Raw genomic sequence first — 17,162 nt, 5'->3', positions numbered from 1 at the left:
ATTAGTGCAGGATTGTTCAGCCTGTGGGACTCCAATCTCCCCAGTCAACCTGGGTCCAGCTGAGCATCTTCATGAGGAGTGGCCAGCTTCTGCTGAACATTCATGTTACACAGCAGAAACCTGAGTGTGTGTGTATATATACATACACATACATACACATATTTTGACACATATATACATATATACATATACATATATATATAATCTCCAGTGGCCTAATAAAGGCATGTGTTAAGGGCAGAGCACAGGAGTCCAGGGCAGCAAGGTAAAGCAGAATCCTTATGAGAAAGCATCTGTACCCATGGTCATTCCTCTGAGCTTCTCTGGTGTACGCTGTGGTGTATCAGATAGACCAGACATCCAGAGCGCAGGGGTGATGGTTCTGTTACACAAGCAAAACATCCAAACATGCTGAGCAGACACAAGCCCTTTGCTAATCGACATATTTTTTCTAAGTCCTAGGGCTTGGAGACAAACACCTTTATTCTGTGCTTTTAAAAACATGTATTTAAAAATAAACATGTTACTGTGACTCTGATACATATCTAAAATGAATCATGTGGTTCAGCCAGCTGAGGGAGGAATAAAAAAGGTATTTTAAAAAAATGTCCTGCCTGGCCACTCCAGGAAATGAGCAGCAAGCGTATAATTTTAGGGACTGATTGGAAAATACTATTAGGTTGCACCTATCACATGAAAGACTGTTGTTCTTTATGACCCCACGTGAGCAGCACCACGTGAGTTACTCTGATAAACCCGTCTTTCTGAAATCACTTTCAGAACTTCTTTTGGCATGTGTTCTCAGAGAGATTTGAGAAGGCACCCCCAAACAGATCCAAGACTTTATAGCATCTCCCTGACTGCACCTGAGGCCTCACTTAGGTGCCAGTGAGCAAGAGTGCTCCCATGAACTTAAACTCCCAAGCCCCCTTTCTAATACTTAATTCAAGCTGATAATACCTAATTTAATTTTCCTGTTTGAATGTTAATGATCACATAAAATATACTGCTTATAGATAAATACGCATGCTTATGTACACACATTCATGCATGTGTGCATGCTCAAGCGCACACGCACGCACGCACGCACGCACGCACGCGCACACGCACATCTCTCGGCCTCCTGAAAGTGATCATGTGAGGGAACAGATCAGAGACTTTGTTTTTTCAGTAACATTCCCTTTTCCTAACTTAAAATTTCTAAAGCAAAAGCAGTAAAGGGCTTGATTAATAGTCAACTATTCATTTATATCCAGAGAACTCTCAAGTATTTGGTACAAAATTATCTGTACTTTCTATATTTTTGAACACTTTGACAAAAATAGAGCCCGTTCTCCTTGCGAGGAAAGTGCTCTCACAACCACTGAGCTTGTTGCTAAGATGCAGTGCTTTCTGATCTCTGCAAGTATTTCTGAAAGGATTTCCAGAAATGTTTTGGGTAATGTTACTTGAAGCATCCCCAGGGCCACGAACCCAATGCTGGCCCCTCTGCAAGCACAGCATGGCCAGGACAAAGGCCAAAAGGCAAGAGAGGCTCCCTCCTCTTCTGGTTCTTAATTTTGGTTAGCATCTATGATCATCAAAGGCAAAGCCAATGACTCATTTTTCTTTGTATTTTCAGAGTCTAGCCCAGAACTCAAAATCTAACACCCTGTGGATGGAATGAGTGACTGAATGACTGAATGAATGTATAAAAGCATCAGATTGCTTGGTCTAGGAATCACAAAACTAATTTTAAAAATTCTTTACACTCAATATATTTTGATTATGTTTTTCCTCTCTCCCAATTCCTCCCAGATCTTCCCCATCTCCCTACCCATCCAACTTTGTTCTCCTCTTTCAAAAAAACAAAATAAAGAACACAACCATTCCCAAATTAAAACAAACAAACAAACAAAAGATGGAAAGATTTTTTTTAAAAAGTCCAAACAAAGCAATATGAAACAAAAAGTCCACAAAAATACCATTGAGTACCTTTTGGGTTAGCCAAGTACTGCTGGCCACGGGGCCTGCCCTGATGTACAGTTGATATACCTAATGAGACTCCACTGGAGAAAACGGATTTTTCAGTCTCCCAGCAGATATCAACTGCAGATACCTTCTTGGTTAGAGGTAAGAACCGGTGCCCACTTTCCCCTCTCAGTGATGAGACTCAGTATGCCTTGATCCTGTGTGGACTGTCACAACCTCTGTAAGTTCATCTGTGCATCTACCCCTTGCATCTAAAAATCATAGTTGTGGCACTGTTTCCCCTAATATTTGATGATGCCATTCATATTTCTTTCATATATGTATATATTTTAGGAATCTTCTATAGTAGTGGGTTTCTATATGGTTTTTCAAATGGCCTCTGGTATTAGCTATCGAATATTCTCTCCTTCTCCTTTCTTTCTCTCTCTTCTCCTCCACACTTAATCCTTCTGTTCTAGTTTCTACTTTGTCTCTCCATAACAATATATTCTATTTTCTTTTCCTTGGGCGACCTCCCCCACCCCAAGTCCCTTACTAGGCAGTTATCCTTTGTGGTTGTTCAAACCACATATTTTGAAAGCTTAAAAGCTAACATCTACATGTAAGAGACAACATAAAACATCTGTCTTTTGGGGTCTAGGTTACCTCACTCAGGATGATTTGTTTTCTAGCCTCATCTATTTACTAGGCATTCCATTTGTCTTCACAGCTGACTAGCATTGCACTGTACATTCCCCGTTTTCATTATCCACCCATCAGTCCATGTACATCTCTGCTGTCTCCAATGTCTGCCTATTGTGAGTAGGGAAGCAATGAGCCTGGATGAGCACGTATCTCTGCAGTAGAACGCAGAGTCCAAGAGTGGTTTATTGGATTTTGAGGTAGATGGATTCCCAGCTTCCTGAAGAACGGCCACACTGACTTCCGCAGTGGTTGCACCAGTTTGCACTCCCACCAGCAATGAATTAGTGTTTCCTTTCCCTCACCCTGGCCAGCATGCACTATTATTTATTATATTGATCTTGGCCGTTCTATATGGTGTAAAATAAACTTTATAGTTATAACTTACATTTTCCTGATGGCTAAGGTGTAGAGCATTTTTGTTTCTCGGTGATTTTTATTTCATCTTTTGAGAACTCTGCATGGTTCTGTACCCAATTTTTAAATTGGGTTACTTATTTATTCATTCATTCATTCATTCATTCATTCTAGATTCTAGTCCTCAATCAGATGCATAACTGGTAAAGATCTTTTTCCAGATCTTAGGGCTATCACCTTGCTAATGATGGTGTCATTTGCCATACAGAAGCCTTTCAGCTTTAGCTGCTTAAGAATTGTTGGTTTTAGTAACTGTGCCATCAGTATTCTGCTCAGAAAAACCTTGTCCTGTGCTGATGGGTTCAAGTCTAGTCCCCCGGCCTTTTCTTCTATCAGATTCAGGGTATCTGATCTTATATTGAAATCCTTGCTCTATTTGGGCTTCTGTTCAGGGTGATAATGAATATGTATCTATTTTCATTCTTCTGCCTGCAGCCATCCAGTGTGGCCAGCAATATATAGTGAGGGTGCTGTATTTCTCTCTACTGCATATTTTTGGCTTCTTTGTCAAAAAATATGTGTCAACAGAGATGTGGATTTATGTCCAGGTCTCCCATTTTACTCCACTGATCAATATACCTGTTTTTATGTCAATACCATGCTGGTTTTTATTAAACCTTTGTAACAAAAAAAACCTGAGATGAAGTAATTGAAATCTGGGAAGATGATAACTCCATCAGTTCTTTTATTATTCAGGATTGTTTTAACTGTCTTGCTTTTTTGTGTGTTTCTATATGAAGCTGAAGTTCGTGTTTCACTTCTGTGAAGAACTGTGTCATAATTTTGATGGGGATTGCATTGAATCTGTAGACTGCTTTTAGTAGATGACTGTTTTAAAACATTAATCCTACCCGTCCATGAACATGGGAGCTCTTTCCATCTTCCAATGTCTTCTTCACTTTCTTTCTTTGATGCCTTAAAGTTTTAATAATACAAGTTTGTTTGTATTTCATTTCTTTAATTCCTGAGTCTGATTATTTCTTTCTGTTGTTATAAAACTTTCAGGTGTTACTAAGTTACTAATATAAGATCTCCAAATTTTTGTGTAGGCACTTCATGCTATGAACTTGCCTCTTAGGAATTGCCTTCATTGTGTCGCATAGGTTTGGGTATGTTGTGTTTTCATTGTTATTCACTTATTTTTAAAGTTTTAATTTCCTTCTTGATTTTTGTCCTGACCCATTTTTCATTTAGTAGTGAGTTGTTCCATTTCCACCAGTTTGTATATTTTCTGCTGTTTCTGTTGTTACTATTCAGTTTCAATCTGTGGTGGTCAGATAGAATGTAGGATGTTATTTCAATTTTCTTATATTTGTTGATTATAAGAAATTTATCTTTGTGTCCAAGTGTGTGATAAATTTTGAAGAAAGTTCCATGAACTTCTGAGAAGAAAGTGTAAGTAAATGTGTGTATGTGTGTATGAGTGTGCGTATGCGTGACTGTGTATAAGTGTGTGCATGCATGCTTGCTTGAAATGCTCTATACATCAACTGCTAGGCCCTTTGATTTATGACATTATTTAACTCCAGCATTTCTGTGTAGGTTTTGCCTGGATGACCAGTCTGTTAGCAAGAGTGGGGTACTGAAGTCATCCACTACCACTGTGTGAGGTTCAACATGTGACTTTAGCTGCCTTAGGGCTTCTTTTATGAATTTGGGTGCCCTTATGTTTTGGTGCATAGCCCTCTTGGTGGATTTTCTTTTGATGAATATGTAATGTCCTTCCCTGTCTCTTCTGATTAGTTTTTGGTTTGGTCTATTTTATCAGATATTAGAATGGCTCTACATGCTTGTTTCATGAGTCCATTTTCCTGGAATATCTTTTTCCCCATCCTTTTAGCTAAGGTAATATATGTCCTTGATGGTAAGGTGTATTTCTTAGATGCAATAGAAAGATGGATCCAGTTTTCTAATTTCATTTGTTAGTCTGTGTCTTTTCACTGGAGAATTGAGACCATTAATACCGAGAGTTATGAATGAACAGTTTTTATTTATTCCTGTTACTTTGTTGCTGTGCTGTAGGTCCCCACTTTTTATTTCCTGGTCTGGGATTCCTTACTCTTCTATTTTCACGGATGTGGTTAACCTCCTAGGCCGAAGTTTTCCTTCTAGTGCCTTCTGTAGAGCTAGGTTGGTAGAAATTGCTTAAATTTGGCTTTTATCATGTTTTTCTTTCTCCATCTATTGTGACTAAATGTTTTGCTGGGTGTATCAGTCTGGGCTGCCATCTTTGGTCCCGGTCCCTTAGAGCATGTAGAACATCCATGCAGACACTTCTGGCTTTCAGAGTCTCCATTGAGAAGTCAGCTGCTATTCTCTTGGGAGAGCCCTTATATGTTACTTAAATCTCTTTTCTTTGAAGTTTTTACTATCCTCTCTTTGTTCTGTACATTTAATATTTTGATTATTATGTTATAGGAAATTTCTTTTCTGGCCCTGTCTATTCGGTGTTCTGTACACTTATGCCTTGATAAGCACTTTTCTTTTTATTATTTTATTTATTTACATTTCAAATATTGTTGGGGGCTGACTTTTAGCAGAAAGCGGCTATCAGCTTTACAGCCATCTTGAGCCATATACCCTGACATGAGACTTGGATTACAATAGCCTACAACAGCTGAGCACACTCCGATAATCTTGGTTTAGATACCTTGAGATTAAAGGTGCAGGAGATTAAAGGTGTGTGAGATTAAAGGTGTGTGACTTAAGAGTATGACTTAGAAGTATAGAGATCAGAGTTAGAGACAAGACCTAAGGGCATGATTAAAGGTGTAACTTAGAGGCGTGGCTTAGAAGTAAGACATATAAAAGGCAGAGACAGAACAGATCAGAATCAGACTGAGATCAGAATCAGACACAGCAGACAGAGGAGACAGAGAAGGAGACACTTAGAGGAAGAGAGACTGAAGAATAAATGGGATTGAATCACACCCTGTCTGGTCTCCATTCTTCGAGTCTGCCCTCACCCTCGCTCTTGCTGAACCCCGGCCCGCGGACCGGAGCGGCAGCTTGGGCCGGGATACAGTGGCCGCCCAAACGTGGGTCGGCCCAGGCCTCAACATTTTGCCTGGGCTGCTACGTTTTTGGCTGCCCCAACGTGGGGCTAGTGTGGACCCCAACATTATTTTGGCTGCCCTAACGTGGGGCTAGTGTGGACCCCAACAAAATATTATCCCCTTCCTGATTTCCCCTCTGCAAACCCCCTATCCATCCCCCTCCCCTGCTTCTATGAGGGTGTTCTCCCACCTACCAACCCACTTCCACCTCACCGCCCTAGCATTCCCCTACACTGGGACATCGAGCCTTCCCAGGACCAAGGGCCTCCCCTCCCATTGGCACTTTTCTTTAGATTGGGGAAATTTTCTTCTACCATTTTATTAAAAATGTTTTCTGTGCTTTTGATCTATTTTTTCCTTCTTCCCCTATCCCTATTTATTATGTGTAGATTTAGTCATTTTATAGTGTCCTGGATTTCCTCCATGTCTTATGTCTGATAATTATATACTTTTTATATTTAATATGTTCTCTGATTGCACTATCCCTTTCTTCTACCCTGTCTTCAAGACCTGAAATTCTCACTCCCATGTCTTATAACATGTCTTTCAAACAACTGTTTGTGTTTTAATGGTCTTCATTAATTTGTTCACATTCTCTTTAAGTTTAATGAACATATTCAAAATTGATACTTTGAAGTCCTTGTCTCATGCTTCAGCTGAATTTCATTTCTCGGGGCTTATTGCAATGGGGATACTGGCTTCTAGAGGGGTATTGCCTGGGCTGTTGATGTTTGTGATTTTGCACTTAGATTTAGGTATCTGGAGTTATGATGTCTTAGGTGTACATATCTGGCCTTGTCCTTATTGAATGGGTGTTCCACTCTTTGGTTACTGTTTACTCTGGCTACTATGTAATATATTGGCTATGAAGTTCTTAGTACAGTGTTTCTGCAGGTCAGTCAATGACACCAAAGAATGGAAATGGGCTAGGAAGAAGGGCTGAGATGGGCAGCAAGAAAGAGGGACCAGGGTCTGCAGCAAGAGGGAGCGTCTCCAGGGTGTAGAGGTTAGCTGGAAGAAATGGCTCTTGCAGACAGGCTGCAGTAGAGTTAGAAGTCAGTCTAGAGACTAGAGAGATTGGAATGGAAGACAGAGAGTATAACAAAAAAATGGTCCATCTGTCTTAGACTGTGTGGCTGCTGGGGGTGGGTCCCTGGTAGAAAGTGTTCTGCCAGGGAAATCCTGGGTCTGCAGCAAGAGCCTTTATAAAAAAAAAAAAAAAAAAAAAAATCAAGAGACAAGAGAAATATGGCTCAGCTGGTAAAAACCTTTGCTGCTAAGTCTGACAACCCAAGTTTGATTCCCTAGAACCTCCATGGTGTTCCTGGGACCATCACACATGGACCATGGCACTTGAGTATTGTGATGGTTTATATATGTTCAGGCCAGGGAGTCGCACTATTAGGTGTGGCCCTGTTGGGGTGGGTGTGACCTTGTTGGAGTAGGTGTGTCACTGTTGGTGTGGGCTTTACCACCCTCATCCTAGCTGCCTGGAAGCCAGTATTCTGCTAGCAGCCTTCAGATGAAGATGTAGAACTCTCAGCTCCTCCTGCACCATGCCTGCCCACATGCTGCCATGTTCCTGCCTTGATGATAATGGACTGAACCTCTGAACCTGTAAGCCAGACCCAATTAAATATCATCCTTATAAGAGTTACCTTGGTCATGGTGTCTGTTCACAGCAGTAAAACCCTAATTAAGACAAGTACCCACATATATACATGCACAAAGACACCAAAAATAGAGATATACATGTAAAAGATAGAGAGAGGGAGAGGGAGGGAATGAAAGAAGGGTCCGGTAAGGCAGTTCAATGGGTTGCCATGCAAGGGTAAGAGGAGACTTGAGACAGCCAGGACACAGGTAGTGGCCAGGTGGGTCTCATGACCTTCCTACAATGCCAACATGTGGAAAGCAGAAACAAAGAACCCATAGGGCAAAATGGCTAGCTAGACAAGCCAAAATAACACAATGGGGTTCAATGAGAGATAGTGACACCTGATGTCAGCCCAGAGACTCCACACACATGTATACACACATACACACACACACACACACACACACACACATACACACATTTACCCCTCTACATGTGAACACACATAACCATACACACATTCATATGCAGAAGAAAAAAGAGAGAGAGGGAAGAAGAGGTTGTGGGTGATTACAGTTCTGCATTTCTTAATCTAGTTGTAGTTGGGTTTCAGTAAGTTTTACCTCTGTTACGAGAGAACAATGAAAGAGGAAGCCAGGGAGCTTTGAGAGGTTTCTAAGCAAAGGGACATGTTTTGTCCCAGATTCCAACCCCACAGGAAAAGAAACACACACACACACACACACACACAAACATGAAAAAAAAAAACTAACATGTTCTATTCATTCGTCCCAGGGAAAACATCTAATAAGTCAAGGATTTGAAATCTTATTTTGTGATAGAATTTTATTTAAAATGGTTGGGGTCTATACACTCAAAGGAGATGTTGACTGAATTAAACTGATAAGCAAAGTAAAAACAAAAACAAAAACAAAAAAAACAGTTATTCAAGGAATAAGGTGGGATGAAGGAAAAACCGGTAACAGTGACCATCACCTCGGGTTGTACTTTAGGCAAAAAGAAGAAATGCATGACTGTTTTCATTGTTTACAAAAAAGGCAAGGAGTCAGAAATTAATAAATAAACACTTTAGAGAATGATAAACTTCTAATAAGTGGTAAATGGTTGGGGGTATGGTAGGATTTGAATGTAAGGATGTGAGCATTTGCAAGGCTAGAGGCAGGAGCAGAAAGTGATGCACCTATGCTGGTAGTCAACATGATAATAAAAGCATGAAGAACTAAAGCTGGCTCAGAACTAATGCTGGGTAAAGTCATAAAGCCCTGAGCGTGGACACCATCACCGTGGTAAAAAGTTGGCATGATTGCGTGTTCCTGTAAGCCCAGCTCTAGACAGCCAGTCTAACCAAAACCAAAAAAACCGAGAACATACCAAATATTCTTCTGGCTTCTACATGAATATATGAGTGCATACACAGACATACACTGTACACACATGTCTACATTCACACCAAAAAGAAAACAACTAAAAAAAACTTAAATTTTTTTAAACAGATAATTCTATTACTAGAAATGCATATGAGAATCTTTGCAGAAGCACAGAAAACATGCTTCAGACTGTCCCCTCAAGTTCTACATTATTTTGCAAAACTGGGAATTACCTTAGTACCCAATAATAACTACTTTAGTAAATCATAATGCATATACATTATTTATAATATAGACCTACATTAATTGACTTGGAGAGTTGTCGACATATATTAAAGATTACAACATAGCACGCACAAGATGATTTTATTTTTGTAAAAATTAGAAGGAAGTGTATCTAAATGTTAACAAGTATTACTAATTTATGAGTGGTTGAAATGTGGGTATTTTTTTCTCTTTTGTTTACTACACTTTGCTACTTTGTTGTACTTTTTGATTTAGATGTTTTTAAATTTTACAAGGGAATGTGGGTCAGGGAGATGGCTCAGCAGGTAAAAACACTTGCACAAGCCTGATCATCCGTGTTCAGAAAAAGGTCTGCAACCCAAGGAAAAAGCCAGATGTAGTGGTGCACATCTGTAGTCCCAGTACTCTTACTGTGGTGAGATGAGAGGTAAAGACAGTAGAAGCTAGTGAACCAGCAAGCCTACAGTACACTATGGCAGAAACATGAGACCCCAGGTTAGCAAGGCAGACAAGAACTGACTCCCATAAGTTAGTTCTCCTCTGATCTTCATGCACAGCTCATGCAAATGCTCACACAGTGTCTTCTGTTCTGCTTATAATTTCTGTTCTCCTTTATGCTCCCCAAGGTATTACTTCTTTGAGTTGCACCTGGGTCCCATGTGCATACATGCATACTTGTGATCTACTTGCAATGTCAAATCTATATTGAAAGAATGGCGACCTGGAGAGCTGGCTGTAGTCATATACTCCTGTAAGTCTGGATTTGGTCTTGTGATCCTCCTGCTTCAGCCTCCCAAATAGCTTGAATTACAGGTTTTTGGTACCTTTGGGGGTTATCCTTGAATGAAACCTTTATGAAACTTTATTCTTTTTTAGCATCTAGCTTTATCTTCTATAAAAAAAAATCATCCTAATGATGAGTGGTATGCCTTATGCTTTATTCTGCTTTAAAAAATTTTAATTGTATGATTATCATGTGTGCATGGTGTGTGTGTGTGTGTGTGTGTATCAGCATGGGTGCATGTTTATGACAAATGTGTGAAGGTCAGAGGATGACCTTACGGAATTAGTTCTGTCTCTCTTTCAAGACAGACTCCTACATTATCAGACAAGTGCTTTTACAAGCCAAGCCATCTCACTGCCATGTCTTTCTCTTTTTAGAAAATTTTAATTTTTAATTGTTTTAGTTTAATTACTAGCAAATAATAACCACATATTCATTGAGTATTAGTGTGGTATTTCAATATATGTACAATGTATGCTCATCAAATCAATAATAAGCATTTTCAACTGTTTTCATTTCTTTATTATAATAATTTCCTTTTTGAGAATTTTACATATACTTACAATAAAATATGATCATATACATTCATTTCCCTCCTCCAACTCTCCTCATATCCCCTCAACATGTCCCCCTCCCATTCCATGCCTTCCTTTTTTAATTGCACTAAATCCAATTAGTGCTGCCCACATGTACATGGGTGTGGGGTCACCCACTGGTGTATGGGAAACAACCTCAAACAAGAATGATTCTCCCTGCTCCCGTAGCTATCAGCTGCCACTAGCTCCTCATTAAGGGATGGAGACTGGAAAGCACCTCCCTCACTAGTGCCGGAATCTTGGCTGTCTGGCACAGTACTTAGTAGATAGTAGATATTGCTACTTCTTTATTTTAAAGCAAAACCAAGACGCATCATGCTATAGTGAGTAGGAGGGCAGGATTCTTGAGATGGACTGCCTGAATATACATCTCAGCTCTGATCTTAATTAGCTGTGTGAAATCAAAATGTGCATAACTTGCCTGTGTTCCGTTTCCCCAGTTATAAACAAAGACAGCAATTGTTCCTAATTCATACAAGTGGGGGAGCTATGATGTAAACATTTAGATCCACATCTGCCACATACTAAGTGTGGTAGTTTGAATGAGAAATGCTTCCCACAAGCTTAAGTATTCGAACACCTGATCCCCTGTTATCATGTGGGGCAAGCTTGAACGTCCACAGCCCTGGCCCACTTCTAGACTGTTGTTTCTGTTTGCAGCTGGCAGTTGAAGTTGTGACCTCTCAGCTTCCTGCTCTGACAGCTTGTTGCCATGCCTCCCCCTCCCCCATCATGGACTCTCCCTCTGGAAGCATAAACCAAATTAAATTCTTTCTTCTGTGTGTAAGTTGTTTTGGGTCATGATATTTTGTCACAGCCACAGAAAAGTTAACTAATATAATAAGAAATATAAAAGTGTAAATCTTATGGTCTACTTATTTCAATCCTGGGTGTCCAGAAAGTCATTAATACCCTGACAACCATTTATACATTTCCTTTATTTATCTAAAGTTCTTGTTTTACTTTCACATTTGATCAAGATCTATAAATATTTTGTGTTTGACAGAAACAAGTGGGCTGAGCTAGGGCTCAGTGGTGAGACATTTGCCTAGAGTGCATATGGCCCTAGGTTTAATACCCAACACTGCATAAAAGGAAAAAGAAATTAAGGTCTTGTGAGGTGAATCTTCCCAGCATTAGTAATCATTTCCAGCATCTACGATAGCAACAAAGTCCAGTCATCAAAGACCTAATTAACAAGGGAATGACCCTTAAAATCCCAAACATAAACATTATTGGGACTACCTAGTTCAGATCTAGTCTTTGTTCTTCATGACAGTCAGGGAAAAACTAAAATCAAAACAAATGCATATAACCTACCAGACATTTTAGCTAAGAAAAATTCAGTGGTAGAGTCTTGTCTTCTATCTCCCTGAGCTACGGGTTCTAGAGAAATGTTTCAAAATAGCCAATAGGAGATACATTCACACTATATACTCCTAGCACGTCCTGCCTGATGATTGCTAGCATGTGAATATACAGTTATGAGAGCACCAGAGAGCCAGAAGGACCATGGGGAGACAGCTGCTGCCAGCATTTCCAACTTCCTCTGGCTTTGGCGCTGGCCCTGCACTGGGCAGTGCTGCTTGCAGGAAGCCACAGACATTTGCATGCAGTGGGGAACATTTTTCACAGACTGTATGTAAGACACTGCTGATTCCTTGTTGAGGCTGGGGCCTAGAGCTGAGCTCTTTGCAACTGTAATTTTTATTATGTCAGATTACAATATTTCATTAATAGGAAGAACAAATATCTTAAGGAATATCATTGTTAAACAGAAAGGTGAAAATATAAAAGTCCTAATGGCCACGTTTCAACACAGTCTTAATTTTGGAATCTGATCTATTTTAAAAACCAATAGCCAAGAGTGTAAGGTAAAAGATTTTTTTTCCATGTTTGACACTGTAGCATAGCACCTTGTTTACGTACTAGGTACTGCTCAGAGGCAGAACTGTCAATGTTGTTTACTAAAATGATTTCTGTTTAAAAAAGTTAGTTCTTTGCTTTTAAAGGAAATTCTTAAACACAGAGATCAAACTCGCATAGGCGGAATGCAGAGGGCCAACGTAAGAGCAGTCTGTAGTCCTGGCTGCCGTAGTTGACTAGCTATGGCCGTTACAAATTACACAGTCTCGTACAACTGCCCCACCAGCTTCACTTTCCCCTTCTAGCTAGTTTCATTTCTCTCTCCAGGGTAAAATATCTCCAGCTCAGGGGAGAAAAGAGTTTATTTGGTTTACAATTTCATGTCACAGCCCACCATTTTGGGGAAGTCAAAGTGGGGATTCGAGCAGCTGACGGTACCCACAACCAAGAGCTAAAGGAGCACACACCCTGGCTTGCTTAAGTCCACTTTCTTCACTCTTAGGCAGCTTAGGATCAAGTTTGTGAAATGGTGCTGCCCACACAGGGCTACATCTTCCTCCATCACTCAACAATGAAGAGAATTGAACAGAGACATGCCCACGGGCAAACCCCAAGGCAAACCCATCATTTCTGACTCTTTTCCCAGGTGACTCTGGATTGTGTCACGTGGACAACTAAAGCTCACCACATCTGTCCAGGACGACTGAATGTCCTAAGGTTTTTGATGGTACAACATCTGGAAGTCCGTATTCTACCTTTAAGTGGCAGGTTTTAATGTTACATCCACACCAAGGAATCTACTCTTCTGAAAGCTATTCCTGCCAAATCTTTAGCATAATTCTTGCACCCAATACACAAAGTGGCTTAAAGGGGGGAAAGAAAACTATTTCAAAAAAGAAAAAATACAATTTATACTCTTTCCAGAAGATCAGAAAACATATTTTACTTTCCTAAATGGGTACTTCTTGGAACATTCTGCTCCAATGAATATGTCTGAGGTTCTCAGCACAGTGTTATACACGTGAGAGACATAACCCCAAGAAAGCTGCAGGTAGCCACTGGCATCCCCATACCTGGCTCCAAATAGACTCTGCCTGAAAAATACTGCAACTTCAGCTGCCCTTCTTAGTTTGTCTCTGTAGGTTCTCTAGTGTCATCGCATTTGTTGATATTAGAGACGACAATGACTACAATGAAGCCAGCTGTACTGACGTGTCAGCTATTTAACATTTATTCTGAGCCAGGCATCATAAATACGGTCTCTACTCTACTTAATCCTCCTAACACTCAGAAGAGGGAGAAACTATGGCCAGATATTACAATTATTCCCACTGACACAAAAGCTAGGCATGGTGGTACACAGTTGCAACCCAGTAGGAGAACTGTTTAGAGTTCAAGGCCAGTCTGAGATACAAAGTGAGACCTTGGAGAGGCAGAAAGAGGGGGATGGGAAGGAGATCAAACATGAGAAAAATAAAAAAATGTGTATGCCCAATAGTGTGCAGTTAGTTTGCAATAGTATACAGTTAGTTTGCAACAGAACTTTGTAAGGGAATTTGAATGAACCTTGGCTCTTGATTTTTCTAACAGTGTTTTTGCTTGGGTGGTTGCTTCTGTTTTGTTTGTTTGGTCCAAGGTGCAGCCTACATTGGCATTCAGCTTCTGATCCTCTTGTCTCAGCCTCCCGAGGGCTGGGATTATGGGCAAATCCATCACTTCAGACTGAAGACCTTAATCCTTGACCCTTGGGTTATACCAACCCCCAACCCCGGAGCTCCTTGCAAGAGTGCCTCCTGGCTTAGGCTAGGTCCAGACAGTCACTTCAGATCAGTATCACCCCTCCGGAATCCCTAACATCTTCCTGCCCTTGTCCCTTGTTTCCTGGCTTGTTTCTTTTTCATAACAGAGACAAAGTGAAGAGAAGCAGCTAGGCAACGATAACAGCCATCAATGACAGCCATCAAAAATTCCTACGCCCCTACTGCCCCACCACAGCCACGAAAGCCTGAGAGAAAAGGCTCCGATAGGAAGACTGTGAATTATGATATAATTAATGACTTTAGAGTAGCACCCTTTAGCATTTGTATACAGTCCACATTAATAATTAAACTAATTTGACAGATGAAATAGTGAAGGAAGTGAAAGGTCTCGCTCACAGCTACCCAGTGACGCTGCATAGACCCTCTGAAGTCCTTACTGCTCACTATTCAAGGACAGTGATTCCTAGTGACCCAAGCTTCTCTCACTAGCAGCCCCAAAGACGAATTACTGTGGACCAGCTTCCCACCGGCTCAAATAAATAAATAAATAAATTAATTAAAAAAAAAAAAAAAAAAAAAAAAACCAACCCTGGAAGTCCTCCAGAGCATTGCCCTTCCACATTATCGTTTAGCAAGGCAGTCTAGATTTCCCAGGTCAAGGCAAAAATGCCCCCTGAATACTTGTCAGCAGTTTTCAGTGGAGGAAACGCCGCCGCCCCTCAAGTCTACTGAGAACTTTGTGAGCAGTCAACTCACAGACATGTGAGGGTGTGTGTGTGTGTGTGTGTGTGTGTGTGTGTGCGCGCGCGCGCAACTCTGATTATAAATTGGAAATCCCTGTGTCCTTCGCTTTGCTGGGGTGCTATAAATCTTTAAACGTCAGCTACAGCCCATTCCCTTTCGCTTATTTAAAGGTGGAATTTTTAAAAAATCATTTTTTCCACTACATGGCTGGCTCCTTCTGGACCAAGGTATAAAAATAGCGCTGCCATCAGAAGCCAAGATGTATTTTGGAAAGAGGGAGTTGAAAAAGCCCTAACCCTGGACCAGGGACGGATCTGCTTCAAAGCAGAGCTGATTTCAGCCACTTAGTTTCTTTCCCCCGCGTCTCCGGACTGTAAGGAAGGCGCAGTTTGTTAAAGCCAAGTCCTGGAGCGCGGCCCCTCCCGGCCCGGCCACCTGTCAGAACCGCGAGGGCAGTGGGAGCCACGCGGGGTTGGGGAGGTGGCGCGAGACGCTGCTCCGGAGAGCTGCACCGGTGACTGAGGACGAGGCTGAGTCCCTGAGCGCTCGCCGCTGTCGCTATGGGGAGCCGCGCGCCCCGCCGCGGACTGGCCGGGAACCGTGCGGTCTTACCTGTTGATCTTGAGCGCGAAGGCGCGGCGCTCGGCGCTCGGCAGAGTGGCCATGGCCCGCGCGCGGCTCCACGGCTTCGGCTTCTGGGCTCGCGGGGGTGCGGGGGGACGGGACCCGAACGCACAACCGCTGCAGCGCCCGGCGCGCCCGCCGTCAGCCTCATCTGTCAGCCGCGCGCAGGAAACTTCCGCATTTCCACCTTGGCCGCGCAGCTCCCCGGGGGGAGGGCTCTGCACCGCCGTCCGCGGCGCCGCCCGGCCTGGCACACACCGAGCGCTCGGAGAGGGCGTGGACGCCGCGCCGAACCGCGCTCCGGATACTCAGAGTCGCCGGCCGCAGACGCGCGCTTCCCGCCGCTGACCCGGGACGGACGGGCACGGTGGCTGCTGAGCGGGGACCGCGAGCGCTGGCCGGAAACGCCGGCGGCCCCCGAGCCGGAGGGCGACTGGGGCAGCGAGCGCCGGATCCAGAAGCAGCCAGCCGGGGTCTGGAGGGGACACCCGGTGGGTTGACGCCATTCCTGGGAACATTTTTCTTTTTAAGGCAGTCTCTTAGGACATCAGTCAACTTTTTCCCAGCCGAAGGCGCACTGTCATTCATGGAACACTTTATTATAATGGCTCCATCCCAGGAGTAAATATTAGGAGCTATATGATTTTTTCTTTTTACAACCTAAGGGAAACACTATACACAGCATTGAGATTCACCCATATCTCAACTGAGTTCTGTTTCACATGGAGAAACCTGACCAAACCACAAAGGAGAAATCTGGAAAAATTAAAATTAAAATTAAAAAAATCCCCTAAAGGACGATTTTCCACCTAAAGGGTGGAAAAAAACTGTGCCTATTTCAAGTAATATATTTGGTCCAAGTTGTGCTGCATGAAGTCTCTGTGTGTCTCTACTTGTCAACTTGCCTTCGAAAACACGAGAGGGCTATATTTTTGGCTCAAAGCTGCAGAGTCTAGATATGGAAGCCACAAGCCACATGTAGCTGTTGACCACTTGAATTTTTGGTTAGTCTGAAGTGAGATGGGTTGGAAAATAAATACACTCTGGATTTCCAAGACAGTACAGAAAAAATGCAAAATATCTTATTTTTTTGTGTTGATTGCAAGTTAAAAACAATCCTTTGGAATCTGTTAAGTGAAGAAACATATTATTAAAGATAATTTCACCTGTTTGTTTTTCCCTATATTAAAATGTGGCTCCCATTAAGAAAATGCAAGAATTACTTCCTTGGCTCACATTGGCTAGCACATTGCGTTCTTACTGGACAGCACACTGGTCTACTACAACTTAATTTGTAACCTAATACTAAAATACTTGCAGACCATATGTTATTTATTCTTGGCCGCCTTCTTCCTCTGCTTTTGTGTAAGTAGTTGAGTAAATCTTCAGAGCTGGTTAGGTAACTCTCTGCTCCCTCATACCAACGCCTTTA

The 17,162-nt window shown here is 41.9% G+C and overlaps 1 protein-coding gene across 1 annotated transcript in view; it reads right to left on the bottom strand.

The window, feature by feature from the left end:
• The window catches only part of Dock8 (dedicator of cytokinesis 8), a 192,763-nt gene extending 176,851 nt beyond the window's left edge, over nucleotides 1-15,912 (bottom strand). Inside the window, exon 1 of the mRNA XM_034504951.3 lies at nucleotides 15,719-15,912. Within this exon, the coding sequence (XP_034360842.1) occupies nucleotides 15,719-15,771 (53 nt within the window). The 5' untranslated portion in view covers nucleotides 15,772-15,912. The remainder of the gene's footprint in view (nucleotides 1-15,718) is intronic.
• Nucleotides 15,913-17,162: the final 1,250 nt, after the last annotated feature.

The sequence above is a fragment of the Arvicanthis niloticus genome, chromosome 1 (assembly GCF_011762505.2).
Source record: "Arvicanthis niloticus isolate mArvNil1 chromosome 1, mArvNil1.pat.X, whole genome shotgun sequence".
Lineage (NCBI taxonomy): Eukaryota > Metazoa > Chordata > Mammalia > Rodentia > Muridae > Arvicanthis > Arvicanthis niloticus.
The sequence above is the reverse complement of the archived record's forward strand: the minus strand, read 5'-3'. Positions and strand labels throughout refer to the sequence as shown.